This window comes from Dioscorea cayenensis, chromosome 7 (assembly GCF_009730915.1).
Source record: "Dioscorea cayenensis subsp. rotundata cultivar TDr96_F1 chromosome 7, TDr96_F1_v2_PseudoChromosome.rev07_lg8_w22 25.fasta, whole genome shotgun sequence".
Taxonomy (NCBI): domain Eukaryota; kingdom Viridiplantae; phylum Streptophyta; class Magnoliopsida; order Dioscoreales; family Dioscoreaceae; genus Dioscorea; species Dioscorea cayenensis.
This window is the reverse complement of record NC_052477.1, coordinates 27245381-27263123: the sequence shown is the minus strand read 5'-3', so window position 1 is coordinate 27263123 and position 17743 is coordinate 27245381. Positions and strand designations below refer to the sequence as shown.

At 29.8% G+C, this 17743-nt stretch overlaps 3 protein-coding genes across 4 annotated transcripts; 1 reads left to right on the top strand and 2 right to left on the bottom strand.

The window, feature by feature from the left end:
• Positions 1-3: 3 nt before the first annotated feature.
• Positions 4-1517, top strand: LOC120265395 (expansin-A15-like). Its single transcript, XM_039273276.1, has 3 exons — positions 4-489; positions 578-890; positions 971-1517. Exons 1-3 carry the CDS (start codon positions 357-359, stop codon positions 1275-1277), a joined length of 753 nt encoding a protein of 250 aa, XP_039129210.1. The 5' UTR covers positions 4-356; the 3' UTR covers positions 1278-1517.
• Positions 1518-5478: 3961 nt separating this feature from the next.
• LOC120265519 (transcription factor MYB56-like) lies at positions 5479-6910 on the bottom strand. The gene is made up of 3 exons (XM_039273455.1): positions 6365-6910; positions 5885-6277; positions 5479-5783 (listed from the first exon to the last, which is right to left on the bottom strand). The coding sequence occupies exons 1-3, from the start codon at positions 6522-6524 to the stop codon at positions 5608-5610; spliced, it is 729 nt and encodes a 242-aa protein (XP_039129389.1). The 5' UTR covers positions 6525-6910; the 3' UTR covers positions 5479-5607.
• A 9722-nt stretch (positions 6911-16632) lies between these two features.
• Positions 16633-17525, bottom strand: LOC120265807 (probable calcium-binding protein CML45). 2 transcript variants are annotated; one of them, XM_039273779.1, is made up of 2 exons: positions 17398-17525; positions 16633-17124 (listed from the first exon to the last, which is right to left on the bottom strand). In XM_039273779.1, exons 1-2 carry the CDS (start codon positions 17499-17501, stop codon positions 16707-16709), a joined length of 522 nt encoding a protein of 173 aa, XP_039129713.1. In that variant the 5' UTR covers positions 17502-17525; the 3' UTR covers positions 16633-16706. The 2 variants fall into 2 exon arrangements, with proteins under 2 accessions (XP_039129713.1, XP_039129714.1); XM_039273780.1 differs by having other exon boundaries at positions 16633-17111.
• Positions 17526-17743: the final 218 nt, after the last annotated feature.

The window sequence follows — 17743 nt, the reverse complement described above, 5'->3', positions numbered from 1 at the left end:
CGCTGGATGGTTTGCCACATGCAATGCACTTCAATGCCAGTGTTTTTTTTTTAAGATCCTAAATTCAAGCTTGATTAATTTCTCTGATTTTTTTAATCACTTTTGCATGTGAAATTTGCAGAGATTGATTCTCATATGTTAGACTGTGTGCCAATGCTTTTAACTTTTTTCTGCAGATGATAAGAAGAACATTGAATTTTGTTAATAGAAATCTCAGAAACAGCAGCATTTACTCTCTTTTTTTTCATGCATGAAGACAAACTCATTCACAGTCCCCAACACTGAGTTTTTCATGTTATAAATATACCTCTTCTTCCTCTCTTGTTCCTCACCTCTCTTTCCAATTCATTACATCCATGGAGCTTCCTCTTCTTATTCTTCTTGTCATTGTGTTTCATTTAAGCAGGGTTAGCCAAGTTCATGGAGACAGTGGTTGGTCTAGTGGTCATGCAACTTTCTATGGAGGTGGTGATGCTTCTGGCACAATGGGTGAGTGCATGCATGATGTCAAATATTCTTGTAATCATATAATTCTTATAATGATCAATGTATTGATGTAGTTTTGCTTTTACTGCAGGAGGAGCTTGTGGTTATGGTAATTTATACAGTCAAGGATATGGGACAAACACAGCAGCATTGAGCACAGCTTTGTTCAACAATGGACAGAGTTGTGGTGCATGTTTTGAGATAAAATGTGTGAATGATGACCAATGGTGTCTTCCTGGCTCCATTGTTGTCACTGGAACAAACTACTGTCCACCTAACAATGCTTTGCCTAACAATGCAGGAGGCTGGTGTAATGCACCACTGCAACACTTTGATCTTTCTCAGCCTGTTTTTCAGCTCATTGCTAAGTATAAAGCCGGCATTGTTCCGGTTCAATACCGCAGGTAAAATTCAGTAATTGTCAAAATAAGTGTCTAACATGTTTTTGCTCTTTTGTATTTAATTAACAGTTTGGTTTGATCAGGGTTGCTTGTGAGAAGAAAGGAGGTATTAGATTCACTATCAATGGTCACTCTTACTTCAACCTTGTGTTGATTACTAATGTAGGCGGTGCCGGGGATGTTGTATCGGTGTCGATTAAAGGCAGTAGTAACACTGATTATCAACCGATGAGCCGGAACTGGGGACAGAATTGGCAGAGCAATAGTTACTTGAATGGCCAAGCTCTGTCATTCAAAGTGTGCACTAGTGATGGTGCATGTATAACTTCAGTGAATGTTGCACCTTCTAACTGGGCATTTGGGCAGACATACACAGGTGGTCAGTTTTGAAGCCCAAGTTTGCTATCATTGTGAGGCTTTTTTTGGTATGGCCTTTTGCAATGCATGCTTGATCCTTTGTTTAATGTTTGTGTCTGGAGTTATAACTAGTGTTTGTGATTTTGTTTTCGATTGTGTTCTTCTGATGTGAAGATGGTGTCTAATTAACTTAGGCTGTGGTGAAACAGGGGTTGTTTGTCACCCGCCAATTAATGCTGTTCTCTCTTTCAATACACTTGTTTTCTGTGTTTGAGAAAGAGAGTTATGAGTCATTATTGTAACAGCTTTGATGTTGAAACATTATCATATATATATATATATATATATTGATTAGTTATATGTCACTTCTTATTCTGAATTTATAAATTATCTGAGAATGTACAGTAAAACAATGTTCAGAAATAGTATGAGTTCAAAACATAACATTGCACACCAAAATGTGAAAACAGATGGGAATTAGTTAGTCTCAATCATGTCAACTTTTTTCTGCTTGAATTGGATTAGCATGAGAAACTCCCTAACTTTGACAGATAGATCAAATGATTGATAGTCATCAATCACTGATTAGTCATTTGCTCTGCTGACACACACTATGTTGACAACTTAATTAGTATATAAAACAATATCAAGTATGAGCTAGACTCATGGGTTACACCTTTCTTTGATACTGACTCTGCATTGTCATCAACGTCTATTTGTTTGTTTCAATTAATACACGCCGCGTATCAAATACAAACAACAAAATTTTTCTGATTTAACTTCAAACAATGTTAAGGGGACAATGTATTAGAAACATACAAGAATGAAACACTACCAACAAGATATGGTAGACATGTACCTAACTAATTATGATTAAATTATTGTTACAGTAATCCTTTCAATCAACAAAGCAGAAATAATATCACTGCAGAAAAACAACAATTAATGGAGAACTAACCAAGGTTTATTCTTACATTAGTGCAAAATAACAACTTTGCTAGTCAACAATGGCTGCAATTTAATAGTTGATTAAGAGACAAAGTTAGTGATTAGTCTCTGTTGTTAAGGTTTAATTAATAGATTTAGAGTACATTTGATTGCATGGACTTGCAAATGGATGTAGTGGTTGAAGTGGAGGATATGTAAAGTAGGAGACAAGAGAGAGAGAACATGCATGAAGATTAAAAAGACAATGAATTCTAGGAACAATGTTAACAAAAGAAGAACAAGAGTGTTGTGTTTGGATTGTAGTGATCAATGTTTAATTAATAAGATGATGCTAGAAACGAATCTATTAACTTTAATTAAGTTTTTTTTAAGTACATGCATGACTAGAAAAGCAAACATATTCTTTGAATATTTTGTTAGGTAATGCTTATGAAATACAAGTTTGGAGTTATGTATATAAGTAATGCCGAAAGCACAGTAGAAACGTTGATGTGAGTTTATAAAGATGAGACTTCCCTTTCAATTGTATTTATTTATTTATTTTTAATTATTTTTTTTACAAGTTTTCCCATTCAATTCTATATTTTATGACTTTTGTGCACACAAATAACTTTAATAAAAAGAATATCACAAAGTGTCTTTTATCACTGTATCTTTTCTTTTCTTTTTTCTTTTTTATTTTAAAAATAAATAAATCATCAATATATTACCATGAAAACTTTAACGATGATCACAGAATAGTAAACTAACTAACCCCTAGACGTGATTCAAAAAATGATTAAAAAATAAAAAAAATTAATACAAAATATCATTGACTTTTTTTTAATTGAATTGGTTTATCCACATTTTCAAAATTTAATACGTGAGTAAATTTTCAATTGTCCTTAGATCAAAGGAAGAGTTGATGAAGTCAAAACTTCATTTGATGGTATGATAAATACAGAGATCTCTAGTTTATTTATTTATTTATTTATTGAGTTTAAAACGGTAAATAACCATAAATAAAAAATATATGATGAATTTTAATGAGAATTGTTTTGGATATGATAATTTAAACTACTATTGCATGATAAAGCTCTGTCAATTATAAATATTATTTGTATATACACAGACTGACACACAAATTGCAGAAAGAGAGCATCTGAATGATCACTGCACTTCTTTTGAAGCTAAAAAAAGTTTCTTTTACTGCCATGAGATTTCCCTCTCTTTCATGGTTTCTTCTTCTTCTTCTATTTGTTTTTTCCTTTCTTTTTCTTTGCTTCTTTTTATCTTTTCATCATAATGTTAAAGCCTTTGTAACTGTGGGACCAAGTTCCTTTCTGAACTCTTTGTTTGCTAGGAAAGACTAATAAATACATGCTAGGGTCCTCGATTATATATATATATATATATATATTGGCATCAAATAATTAAGAGAAGTTTGTGTTTTGTGTGCATATGCCATCATAAAAATTATCTTTATGTACATAAATGCTTGTGTAACAGTAAAAAAAATTGTTTAAAAAAATTCTTTCTCCTTTGAAATTATCTTTTTATATAATAGGGATATATATATATTAAATTTTTAAAAAATGAGATTTACTGTGTAATATTAAATTTTTTTGTACTTTCTGAATCTTACTTGTCACAAATTTCAGAATATTATTTATATGGTATATATAATAAACTATTTTATAATAATATTTCCATAGGTTGGGCCATGTTTTTTTTTCTTTGTAAAATAATATTTTTTAAATAAAATTGAATTTACATAATTTTTTTATATAAATACAACAAGCGCATATATAATCATGGGACATGTGCTCAGTGAGAAATTGATTATCTGGCCGATTCGGCTTCTCACAGCGATATGGTAATTGAATTACTGGATGCTTATATCGAAATCTTTTGGCGTCGTTGTATTAAGCGTGTTTTGAAATCTTGACGAGTTAAGAAACCAAAACTTTACATAGTGACCAAACTTTATATAGTGAGGCCACTGTAATTGGAACAAAAGCATTTTTGGCTACATAATATATTTTTAAAATAATATTTTTGATGTAAATTTTCCTTTCTACTTTCCAACCAAAAAAAATCATTATATATTTTTACATAAAAACTATTCTCTTAAGGCTATAAAAGAGATTTGGTATTTTTTTTGTCTTTAACATACTGGTTCTCTTTTAAAGCAGTTAGTTAATTCTTTTTTCAACTTAGAAACCCACTGGTTTTTTTTGGAAGTCATAAGTTAGTTCTAAAGCAATTAGTCCTTTTTCCCCTATTTTTTAACTCATTGATTTTTCTAAAAGCTACAAACTTTAAAACCATCCAAATTCTGGTCAGTTAAGTTAACAATTTTGCAACACATAAGATAACAAAACAAGTATAAGTAAATATTGGCATTCAAATGCATAGTTAATATTTTTCTAAAAAAATAAAATTAAATAAATTACAAATTCATTATAAAAAAACATAAGAACAAATACAAAAGAAGAAACAAAACACAAGAAAAAACAGATCAGCAAGACAACAACACACAAGAAGAACAGACAAAGAAAATAAAGGCGAAAAAAAAAACCGAAGAGAGATGAAAAAGACACAATAAATATGACTACAGATGTACTATATAAATAATTATATATTTCTGTGTATAGAAATTTATATTCATACATATATATATATATTGAACAGTAAATAAATAAATAAGTTTGAATGGAGAGAGAAAGAGAGGGTGAAAAGCATGGGAAGGTTGTTGGCAAGCGTTTCTAAGCATGTATCTTTGTCCCATGCAAACAACTCCACCCCCACCCACAAACAAAAGAATATTATTGTTACACTCTTTGTTTTCCTCCTGATCTTCTTCCTTCTCCTTCTTCCTCCAATCCTCCTCTTGCTCCCCAAACTCCCAACCCAAAACCAGGCCACCATTTCATCACTTTTGTTATTTTCTTTGCCAAAATTAATAAACAAAATATGTAAGAATATATATATTCATTAAAATATCATATTTTAAGCAACACATACAGCACTTTCTTTAATGCATGAGTACTAGCATGCACTCTGTTACTGTTCACTGTTGATTATCCCCCCTCATTCATTTCAATCAACCACTCTTTGCTCAATATTCTTGTTGTGTTTTGAGTTATTTTTCTTTGTTTTTTTCTTAAATTTTTTTTTAAAAAAACTTAGTTTATAGCTTGAAAGAAAAAGGATGAGATTTTGAGATCATGTCTCCCCTTTAGGAACCTTTGCATTCTTTTCAAGTGCTATGTCAATTCACTCTTTATACTCCAAAAAAAGACATCATTTTTTTTTTTAATCTCTTGAACCATTCATTTCATTCATTCTTAAGTCTTGAAGCTACAACAACTACTACATCAACAACTGCAACAACAAAACTCAGTACATCTTCTTCTTGTTCTTGTTCTTGTTCTCACATGGCTCCAACACCAAGAAAGTCTATGAATGGGAAGCTGAATTTGTGGTTCTTCTCTTCATCTTTTGGTTCACCATGTGTGCACTGATTGGCTACTGAATCACTGGCTGAAGCCTCAGAAGTAGAGTCAGACTGAACATTAAACATCATTAGGACACCATTTCTCAAAGTCCCTGCAAAGAGGAAAAAAAAAACCATTGATGTGAAAAAGAACTCAGCTTTCTTTAATCAGAAGAGTTCCATTATCAGAAACAAACAGAAATAAAACACATACCAGTGCCATCCATGAAGGATGAAGACTCATCTCTGGTGCTTGTAATGGTGCTTTCAGCACTACAAGCATTAACATCCATCCTAATAATTTGAGAATGAGAAACACTACAAGTTGTTGTTGATGTTGCCGTTGTTGTGATATTTGAGTGTCTTCTTCTCTTACTAGTACTAGACTGTTGTTGTTGCTGCTCTCTTTGTTTCCTGGCCATGATAACATGCCAGTGATTCTTCACAGCATTGTCAGTCCTTCCTGGAAAAAGCCTGGCAATCAGTGCCCATTTGTTTCCATAGACTCTATGAGCAGCCAAAAGCTTCTCTTCTTCTTCTTCACTGAATGCTCTCCTGTTAATCCTTGGATCCAACTGGTTAAACCACCTCAACCTGCAACTCTTCCCTACACCAAAATCTCTATTCAGAAAACAAACCACATATTCTCAAACTCTGTTTAGACTTTAATATATATATATATATATATATATACCTGATCTTCCTTCAAGTTTCTCAGCAATGAGGTTCCAGTTCTGAGGGCCCAACTTTGAAACAAGCTCTTTAAGCTTTGCATCTTCAGCTGGTCTCCAATGTCCTCTGGCACAGTGCCTCTGTTCTCCATAAAATGGAGCTGAAGGTGGTGGACAAGCCATGAACACTCTTCTTCTTTTTCTTTACAACAAGATGTTGAACAAAAAACAAACACAAACAACACTAACAACTGCTGCCAAGAACACAAACCAAGCAAGCAAGATCAGAAAGAAAAGAAAGACAGAAAGATAAACACTGCTCTCTTTTTTTTGTCTATGTTTTTCATGCACATCATCCCTCATTAAGAACCCCCTCGTGTGCTCTGGGACTTCTCCCCAATGCTCTCCTTCATCTTCTCCACCTCCTCTCTCTCTCTCTCTCTCTCTCTCTTTCTCTTTTTCTCTCTATATCTCTCTATCTTTCTTTATACTTGTGAGAGTGTTTGCATATGCTTGTCCAAGACTCATGTCTTTCAACCCAATAGCAAAAAGACCAGCAGTTACTTTGTCTCTATGCTCACACACCAGACACCACCCCACCACCCTTGCTTTTCAACTAAAAAAACATATAAATCAATTCAAAAGGATTCAAAAAATAACAAGAAAAAAAAATTGCTTTTTTAATTCCACAGGGCTGTTCGGTGTTCCCTTGCCACTTGTTCTCTTTGTATATGTACACCTCTACTCTTTGTCCTCCTTGTTTTTGTGCTTGAAATCATAGAGTTATTAATCATGCATGTTATTATTAATGTTGATATTGTTGTTAATTAAGATTAATAAGATTTATATGTTTGTTTTGTTTCTTTGATTGTTTCGCCTCTTTGGAAGTGTAGAAGAGCAACTGATTAGATGTTAATTATGGATTAGTGCATGGATTATAGGATTAAGACAATGAACTTGATTAGGGAGCTCAGTTGGAATGCTTTTTTTTTGTTTTAAATATATAATCCAAATTCTTGCTTGTTTCTCTGTTGTCAAAGTTGTTCTTTTTGTTTTTATTAAAGTGGGTGTGAATTTGGCAATCACATTAGCAAAAGTAATTATATTTATACATGTGGAAATGAAAATTAAAAGTCATACATGATGAATAATTTTTTGATTTGATATCTGATTAAGACCATAATTAAATTCGTCTATTTTTTTTAGTGAAAGTGATGATATTCTCTTAATATTTGTTTTGCTCGGATAGATTTAGAAATAAATGGCTGATATTAATCAAGATATTAATACAAAAAAAATGAGAAATAATCATTATTTCTTTGAAGCCTCCTTGTTTGAATTTAACAAGACTGTTTTCGACTTTTAAATTTTTATTTTTTTTGTTAGAAATAATTAATTAAAGAGTTTGTGGGAATTAAGTTATTGTATTTTAGTGATAACTAAAGCATGTTGTTGCTTTACTTTGTTTTTACTTTAATATTTTAATCTTTCAACAATTGGAACTCAATGGAATATAACTTCAAACTCAACTTTTTCAATCATCTTTTCCTTGCTTTAAGTGACTCAAACCTATTTGCTTTTTGACTCTAAATGTTATGTTAATAGATTTCTCAAAGTAATGGCCTACTTCACTCATGCTCATTTCTATTTGTTTATTTTGTGCTTTTTATAATACCTAATATTCTATTGACTATTAATCTATTTTACCAAATATTATACTTCTAGAAACAAATAAATGCTTTGTATATTATGATTAAAAAACTATTTAATTTAATCGATAAGTTATAGTCTTCTCTCACACACAAATAAAAAGGAAAATTAACTTCAAGTTCTACTGTTAATTTTATATCAAATAACAATTATATTTTACACATGATAATTAATTAATATATTGATTTTAATATATTAATGAAATAAATAAATAAATAAATTATAATTGAACTTCCATCACCATTACCTTTTGTGTGCCAATTTTGACTAATGAGATCATCACAAACCTTGTCTTTTGACTTTACATTCCCCTTGACAAGCCTTCTTCATTATGCACCGTTATACTAAAGATTATACTTAACTTAATTAAGCAGCTAACTAACTATATGTAGTTCATATTTCAATTCAACTTTCACACCATAAATATCAATTAATGACATTGCAAAAAGAGCTGATCATGTATTGCTTTATGATAAATTACACCCAATGTTTATCACGAGGCATCTAAGTTATCACACCTTTATTCTTAATCACATCTAAATCATCACTTTAATAATTTACTTTGTGTGTCATTGATTTCATTTTAGAAGTTGATGTGATTATCTGAATCGATGTAATGAATTATTCATAGTTTAAAATGATTCTCACATGAGACAAAAATGGCAAAGACGTTAGAAAACAAATTAAATGATAAATCAAATTAAGATAACATGTTGTCGGTGCAAATAAGAGAACAATAATTAAAGATGATGATGATTAATTTGAAAAATAAGGGACAAAGAAAAAAAAATGTGTTTATTTCATTAAATTGGCAAAGAATAATTTATTATTTCCATCAAATTGATAATGTTGTTTGGATTGGTTGGGAGATATATGGTTAGATGCAATGAAGTGTAAGACAAACCGACCCATGTGTGTTGAAGTTGAAAAATAAGAACAAATAGCTGAGTTGCGCATGCATGAACTCAAATCAAAGTAGCCTCCTTTTTTGACTTCGTTGTAACTTATTCTTGTTCATCTAATCATCTTCAAAGATACAATGAGCCACGTTTCTCTTCATTCCAATGCTTATAGAATCGTCACTAGCTATATAAACAATATATATATATATATATGTGGAAATTAAAGTATGTCTTTTGTATATTGGGTAAACAACAAGAAATAGTTGCATGCATGCATGCTCTTTTATGGTAACAACTTCAATTGTGTTCCTAGTATTCCTTTCATACACCTTTTTTTGTTAGTAATGAGACTAAGAACATATTCTCTTAGACTTGGATGTGTTTGCTTTATAGACCAAAAGAAATACATGTCAATGTTAATGTTCATCATGAATGATGAAGTACAAGTGCTCCATCCTGTTTCCTTCATGTTACTTATAGCTTCAAACCCCTAGTACTCCATAGCTACTTTGAGCTAGGGAATAAGTTAGATAAAAGGTTACAGTGATGCAAAGAAGCACAATGAAAAGTCTATAGGATTATAGAGCAACATGGGGGTAGTTGAAAGTCACACTCTCCAATGAATACCATGGATTAAATGTTCCTATTCAATGTATAATATAGACATATACTCCTTGCTTTTGATGGACATGACAAATGGTGAGAAGCAAACAAAACATGTTTCTCCATGAATAGGTCTAGATATGTGGACCATGTTGACATTCCTAGTTATTATTAGTCTATATCTCAATGTCCTTGAACCACAATAGAAGTGAGATTTGGTCTATGGGATCTCATATTTTTCATATCAAGATAAGCGGCATAGTACTTCTTCTTTTTATGTCACATTTTAATTACACCTACATTAATCTACATTCTACATTCAATGAACTAGACAATATTGGGAGCCAAACAATGAACAATATTGCTTTTTCAAAGCTTAAACTCATTAGTGTTTAGCTTGAAACATGTATGTGTGGATAATTAATAGGGTTAGGAATACCCTTTACTAAATCAAAATAATAACATGGATAACATGTCTAACAACACTTGTTTGTGCTATCATTTTAATCATTTCACTTTCTTAAAGTAACTATTATTAGTAGTTACAAAAAGATTATCTTTCCTCTAGTACATTTTTTTTTACTATTTATTAGTTTAAAATATATATTTGTTTATTTATCATTAATTTAAAGCATTTATTTGTCATCCTAAACTCTATGTTATGAATATTATATGGATCTTTCTATAAATGAACTCTACATGATTCATACTATATAAGAGATCCATCAGTCAAATTAAGTATGATGGCAGATGAAAATGGTTAACTCACGTAAAAATATTTATTTGGATTATATATAGAGACCACAATATATATATATATATATATATATATATATATATATATATATATATATATATATATATATGTAAATTCAGTCAAGTTAATCTATAATTTTAAAATATCTGAGCTATCTCAAGCATACTTAACATTGTGAAGTGATTAATAAATCATCTCTACATAAAGAAAAAGTTTTCTTAGATGGGTTTTTATCTATATATATATATACAAACTACTTTTCATATACCACCATGCATCTTAATCTTGTTGGAAAAACAATCTCTTACATTTTGAACCAAAATATCATATCACATATATATATATATATATAGTACCTCATGTGAATGCAAAAAGAGCAGAATGTTTTCACTAGTAAAAACAAAGCACTTCGTTTCAGGCGAAGCAGAGGGGTCTTAACTCCTGTATAACATTCGTACAATGAGCCAATTTAATATATATCCTTATCAAGAGATAAAAGATAAAAACTCATGTACTATATATATAGTATATATAAATATAGACCCACTGGTTTGAAACTTTGAAGGCATCCAACCAGATATAATTATCACTGAGGATGATGAATGGTTAGCCATGGATGCAGTACTGCATGGACGCAGACTGCATTCATGGCATGCATGCATGCATGAAAAAAATACAAGATGGTCATCAGAGAAGACAGACTGAGACTATCTGAGTCACTGAGTCCAGTCATTCATCAAATTAAAAGTAAATCTTGTTTCAAGAGAAAAGAAGAAGAAGAAGAAGAAGAAGATGACAAAATGAAAAGAGTTGGGTAGTTCACACGTGTGTGAGGGAGAGAGAAGGTTGTTGGTGGTACGTGTGCATGCACTAGAATCGATAAGAAATGGCCGGGGTTTCGCTGAGTCAGTGCCCCGTTGTCGCGTCTTTGTGGCAGGTGTGAAATGGATTCTTTTCTTTTTCTTTTTCTTTTTCTTTTTCTATTTCTTTTTCATTTTTTACTCTTTCTCGCGTGAATTGCGAGGGGTGGAAGATGCATGCATGCTCTCTACGTGTACTTTGTTTCCGTGTTCTTTATTTAATAAATTTTTACATTGAACATTTATTTAAAAATTCATATGCATCCAACAAACTCTTGATCCTTAGGCATGGGTCTCCAGCTTAGGGCTGGTAACGGAACGAGGACGGGCTTTGGATTTTTTTAATGTTAAGAAAAATTATATATAAAATTTTTTTATTGGGTTAGACTTTTTATTGGGTGAAAAAGATATTTTTTGTTCTCATCCCCGTTTAGAAAATGTGGATAGATTGGCCCCTCTTCTGTCGGGTTGAATCTCCGTCATTACCACTCCTATTTTAGCTTACAAGGTATTCATGTGCTTGTCAAAAAAATAAATTTCTAATTTTAGTTTATGTGAAAATGAGAATATATGTATGTTCAGATATTAATTTCATATTTTAAAAAAATAATTTATAAAAAATATTATAATATTTGGGTCATTTGAGTTTGAGTAAATGTTTTTGAAGTTTTGAATTTATATATAGACATCTATTTTTGAAATGATTTTTTGAATTTTATTTTTTAAATATTATATATAATTATTTTTAAAAATGATTTTTTTTAAAGACTCACATGTATATTTTGTTTGATTGTGGAATTTGATTCGTCCTAGACAAGTAGCATTGCCACATGTTATAGTCCACAGATGTTTTTAGCGAATTCTCAACAAATATCTAAACATGTGGTAATATTACATGCCACTATTTGGAACTATTTTTATAAATTATATGCACACTGCACTACATAACGATCTCTATATATATATATATACTAAAATGGCTAAATTATTTGTATTATAGGAAAATCATCAAAATGCTTTTATTGTTTTAATTAAAATAACCAAAACATCTTTATAAACAAAAAAATCCTCCTACTAAAGCTACGGCCAACTAATTGTTTATACTCTGTTAAAAGAAAAAATACTTTATTTTATTAAGATTTTAGAAAATATCTTGGATTTTTAATAATATTGTTTATATATATTAAAAAATATTATTTGCGGGCTTCTATAGACGCCCATATAGAAAACAAAAAAATGTAGAAGATAAGGAAACCCAGAGAAAAAGTGACTTGAGAGAGAATCAAAATTATTAAAATTAAAGGAGAAAAAGGTACAAAACCTTGTGTGATGTGCGTAGATTTAAAATCTACACAATAGTCCCAAAAATTGTGCTACATATGTGTAAATTTAAAAAAGATAAATCACATGCATTTAAAACAAAATAAGAAGTGCACTAATTATAAAATATAGAGAAAAAAGCATAAACTATGAATCCACCAAGAGTGGAGATCTATTAAAAATAATCTGATACAATACTGGCACAGTACAAAAAGAAAAGAACATAAAAGAGAAAAAAACAATTGTTAATTACTTTAACAAACAACCAAAATTAAATGGTATATACACAAAAATTATTCAATTTTAATATACTTAATTTGGTATTAAAGGTTGCCCATCTATCATTAACCATATTAAATTAGTGTTAGAGGCGAGGGAGTGGCTCGTCTTGGATATAAAATATAGCTAATTTGTATTGTAAAGACTAAATCCAATCTTAATTAGGTGGAGGCTCTTTAACTGATTAAATAGATTAAATGCATACATTGATATTGCATGGCATTAGATATGGTCCATTATTTGATCACTCTATACACGATAAAATCATAAATCATGTGGAAAGTGAAATATGTAGAGAAAATAAGAGCTAAATAAAAGGTATTGATATTGATGGTCACTCAATCAGGAAGCCATAGTCCTTGTCAATAGTACAAGAGGTTTGTTTGTTTCAAAAGCTAGCTTTGAAACTAGGCTTCCAAAATGGACAAAATTCTCACCAACCTTTGAAATCTAGGAAGTAGGAACTATGAAGTCACAAGCATGGTTTGCCACAAGATCCCAAGGATCATGGCTAGCACTCTTACCAAGAGAATTAGACATGTGGATTGCTATTTCAAGTATTCTTTCGTTAGAGGATTAAGTTTATGTTATTGTATATATATTATAATGGCTCAATCATCCTTTCATATATATAATATATTGATGGTTGTTTTGGAATGCTTTTGCTTGCTTGCCTCTTGCAAAAATGGGGATTTTTTTTTTTTGGTCATGTAGAAATATTAATAATATATTATTATAAATTATTATTATTATAATTTTTAAAAAATAAATAAATCACATATGAATTAAAAAAAAAAGAATACAAAAGACATGGGTAGGAAAAAAAAAACCCACAACCGGATCACCAAAGGTAAAGCTTGGAAAAAACACGGAATATAACTAAACGCAGCAAACAACATATAGAAAAGAACAAAAGAACATCCAAAAACTGGATGAACGAGATATGAGACTAGTGGAGCTCTACATAAAGGAAGCTCTATCGAAGGGGACTCATCTGCCTACCTAGCAGGAGCTGACTGTTCAAGGGGATCGGAGATCCTAGTGCCCGCAAAAACAATACTACATCGGATCATAGGGAGGGGCTCCTCAAGATGAAGCCTAGTCAATTAATGTCTTTATGCGCACATTATGTATGTATGTATATATACACACAGATTTTAAATTTGATATCATTTAATTAGATAATGCAGGTTCTGCTATTTGAATTAACCATATCTATAAATTATTTTAATTTAATTATATCTTTTTTAAATCAATTTAAAAAACTTATAATATAGTAAATTATACTATATCTCATTATCGACATTTATCTTGAAAAATTAACAAAAAATTATGATAAATCTATCTTTTGTCATAAAATTTATAAGATAATTTTCATCCATAAATATATATTACAAACAACTGCAAATATGTTTCTGAGCACATAAGCAGATGTGATATGTATTAAGATATATCAATAATTACACATTTTTATCAAATTTTGGATTTTCTTATTTATTTTTAAAAAACTTTTAAAAAAACAAAACGTTTCTTACTTTCTTTGATTACTCAATTTTTGAGAAAACAATAAAAAGATTTTCTCTGGAAAATTTGATTAGGAAAAATAACCCTCATGACGCCACAATCTTCCATCCAGAATATCCTCCAAATTACCAAACTGTTTATTTTCAATACTCAAAATTTGAGAACAAAACAATTTTTTTCTTAAAAATAGTTAGGGTATAATCCACACCATTAGACCATACAATCAAGATTTTCCATCAATATTGTTTTTTAATCCAAAAATAAAACTTTGGTCAACTTTATTTAAAAGCTTTTTCTCCAAAACAATTAGTTTAACCCCACATCTATGTACTATAATAAAACATGGACTAATTAATTAAATATCACATGAGAGTTGATTAATTATGTCCAACTTTCTACTGAAATGTTGAAAGTGTTTGTTGGCCAAACATAACATGCATCGAACTTCTTAGTCAAACCAAACATTAGTTTAATTTGGGCCCAAATATATCACTTTCACTTTCAAAAGAGTAATATAGTTTTATCATCATCATCATCATTATTATTATTATTATTATTATTATTATTATTATTTACAAGAGCTATGGGATGCATCATATATATGTCGGCAAGAATTGATAAGAATGGTGAGGTCAGGCAAGTGATCGTTTAAATAAATGGTTTTCAGTTCAATTTTTCTTTATATAAAAATAAAAATTGTCAAATCTAATGAGAGCTTTTTATAGGATTCTCATCATTTGGTTTAAATTTCCGTAGTTTTTTTGAAATCCGTTGATAAAAAATTTAAAAAATTCATAGGGAATGATTTAAAAAATTCAAAAAATATTTAGATGATCACACGGACACGGTTCCATGATCAGGTACAATGGTTCGACCTTACCCATTGAATTGTCTAAATTTAATGATTTCTAAAATAAAAGATATAAAAAAAAAAATGGAAATATAAACTTTTGAAATTTTCCCATCCATGGGACACCTAAGCCTTCTCTCTTAGGAAAAAAATATTAATTAATAGACCTCTAACATAGTATTAAATTAGTGTTTTATATTGGATCTTCATTTGATAAAAATATAATTAATATTTTTGTATGGTTCAATCAATAAAAACAGGCAATTGTTCATATATTTTAAATAATTAAATTTTCCACACGCACTTTTTATTTTTTTATTTTTTTATACATGTACAATTATTTTCTTTTGTATAATTTTTCGGTTGACTAAAAAAACAATGATGTCCGATTATATATAATTAAACGATATATTTTTATAAGAATAATTACATATTTTTTTAAACATTACATTATAAGAATATGAAAATAATTGCATATTTTTTATACATTTAATCAAATACTGGCTTTTTATAATTCACCCTGATTTTGTGGGGGTTTGTAATTTTTATTTTATTTTTTTATTTTTGAGTCTACTAAATATATTTACATATAAATGTATATTAAAAAAAATGGACAAACTATATAGTTACATATACTATGTACTATACAAAAATCAGTGAATTTTAATATATATATATCAGGGGGGGAGAGGGGGGTGGCTTGTAATTTTTTTATTTTTATTTTTGAGTCTACTAAATATATTTACATATAAATGTATATTAAAAAAAATGGACAAACTATATAGTTACATATACTATGTACTATACAAAAATCAGTGAATTTTAAATATATATATATATATCAACTTATTTTATATAATTTTGAAAAAATTATAAATATAAATTGATCTTAAATTTACGGTGGGATTCTCATAGGGCTGACAGAGTAATCCTTCTGAATGTGATTTATATTATGATTCTATGCAAATTTCATTAAGTTTTATAAAAGTTTTTCTTTTAAAAGATATGTATTAACCAGAGATCTCTAATTGGCAGTTGGAGTGTTAAAAGATTATTTCTAACAATTTTGAATAACTTTTCAAATGAATATAACAATAGATGAAAAATAATAATTATTCTCCATATCAATTAATACAGTGAGACGCCAAGAAGTGATAAGCAATATATATTTTTTTTCTTAAGAATTAACTAGAAACAAGTGTACATAACTAAGAATTAAACCCTCAATTGCTGAATAAGGAGGGGAATAAAATACCAAGTGATACAAAAATTTGACCTTCTAATATGTTTAAAAATTATTAATAAACTAACATAAACCTAACAGTTTATAAACTAACAGCTAATTAATTTCTTGAGTGTTTTGAACTTGTGAGGGAAACAACCATCATATATATATATATATATATATATATGGTTGTCTCATGCACCAAAACTACAAGTAAAACACTCAACAAAAATTTAATAAGCAAATTAATTAAGATGTAGAATAAAAACATAGAAGGAAATACAGAGAGAAGAACTAGAAGAAGTTCTAATTCATAGAGTTATATATATAACTTACTATGTTGCACATTCTAACATGAACCTAAACTCTTTGAAACTAATACAACCATCACCATCCAAATCATATACCTTAATCATCTTCTTGCACTCCTCTACTTTAACTCCTTCAAACCCCAACTTGTTCATAACTCTAAACAAGTCCCTTTGATTCATGAATCCATCTCCATCCTCATCAAACACAGTGAAAGCCTCTTCCAATTCTGTCAAGCTTGCTTCCTTCTCTTCTAACAATCTATAAACTCCTTCTTCTAGAAGCTGATTATCCTTACTTCTCTTTGAAGAAGAAGAACAACTCCACAAACCAAGCTTGCCAATCACCACCTTTGCATCCTCATTGCTCACAAATCCTTCATAGCAAATAGTGCTCTTTCTCTTGGACACTTGAGGTCCAATTGATCCTTCCTTCATGATCAAACTGAAGTGGAATAAGTCCATGAATTTATGCACTATGTTGTGTAAGAACTTCATTAAAAGGATATTGTAACCAAACTTGGAAGAAGAATTATAAGTTCATGTGAGACGTTAACGGATTATGTCTTTGGAGTTTTTAAAAATGAGAAGAGTTGGGTGCATGGAAGGTTCTAAGAAGTTGAAAAGGATAAAAGTCATGAGGAATTACTTTTCATAAGAAACTTTGTTGATTATTTTGCATAAATTAGAACAAAGAGAGGGTTTTCTAAGAAGTTACCATGAGAATCCATGAATAATGGCATGTGTTGTGAGCTTTGAACAGCATGTTGCTTCATTGTGGAGAAGTTGAGGATATTTTTCTAATGAAACAAGCTTTGTCATGAAGAGCAAGGAGTCAATGATATGGTTAATATATTAAAGTTTAAATGGGAAATGAAGGAGTAGTTGCATGGTTTGGAAGATGAGAAGAAAGCTCATGGAAAGAAGGTGAAAACTATGCTCTTGTATTTTAATATCCAATGAAGACAATTTATACATACATACCTACATACACACTTATATATATATATATATATATATATATTTGTGTGGATCTATGTGTTGGAAAAAGCTTGGCCCATGAT

Excerpts from the sequence above, each read along its gene's own strand:
- LOC120265519 (XM_039273455.1), bottom strand. The coding sequence starts at position 6,524 with ATGGCTTGTCCACCACCTTCAGCTCCATTTTATGGAGAACAGAGGCAC. Across the intron at positions 6,278-6,364 it reads GAAACTTGAAGGAAGATCAG|GGAAGAGTTGCAGGTTGAGG; the intron begins GTATATATATAT and ends ATTTTGGTGTAG. Across the intron at positions 5,784-5,884 it reads ATCCTTCATGGATGGCACTG|GGACTTTGAGAAATGGTGTC; the intron begins GTATGTGTTTTA and ends TCCTCTTTGCAG.
- LOC120265395 (XM_039273276.1), top strand. The coding sequence starts at position 357 with ATGGAGCTTCCTCTTCTTATTCTTCTTGTCATTGTGTTTCATTTAAGC. Across the intron at positions 490-577 it reads TGATGCTTCTGGCACAATGG|GAGGAGCTTGTGGTTATGGT; the intron begins GTGAGTGCATGC and ends CTTTTACTGCAG. Across the intron at positions 891-970 it reads GTTCCGGTTCAATACCGCAG|GGTTGCTTGTGAGAAGAAAG; the intron begins GTAAAATTCAGT and ends TGGTTTGATCAG.
- LOC120265807 (XM_039273779.1), bottom strand. The coding sequence starts at position 17,501 with ATGACAAAGCTTGTTTCATTAGAAAAATATCCTCAACTTCTCCACAAT. Across the intron at positions 17,125-17,397 it reads ATTATTCATGGATTCTCATG|TTTGATCATGAAGGAAGGAT; the intron begins GTAACTTCTTAG and ends ATTCCACTTCAG.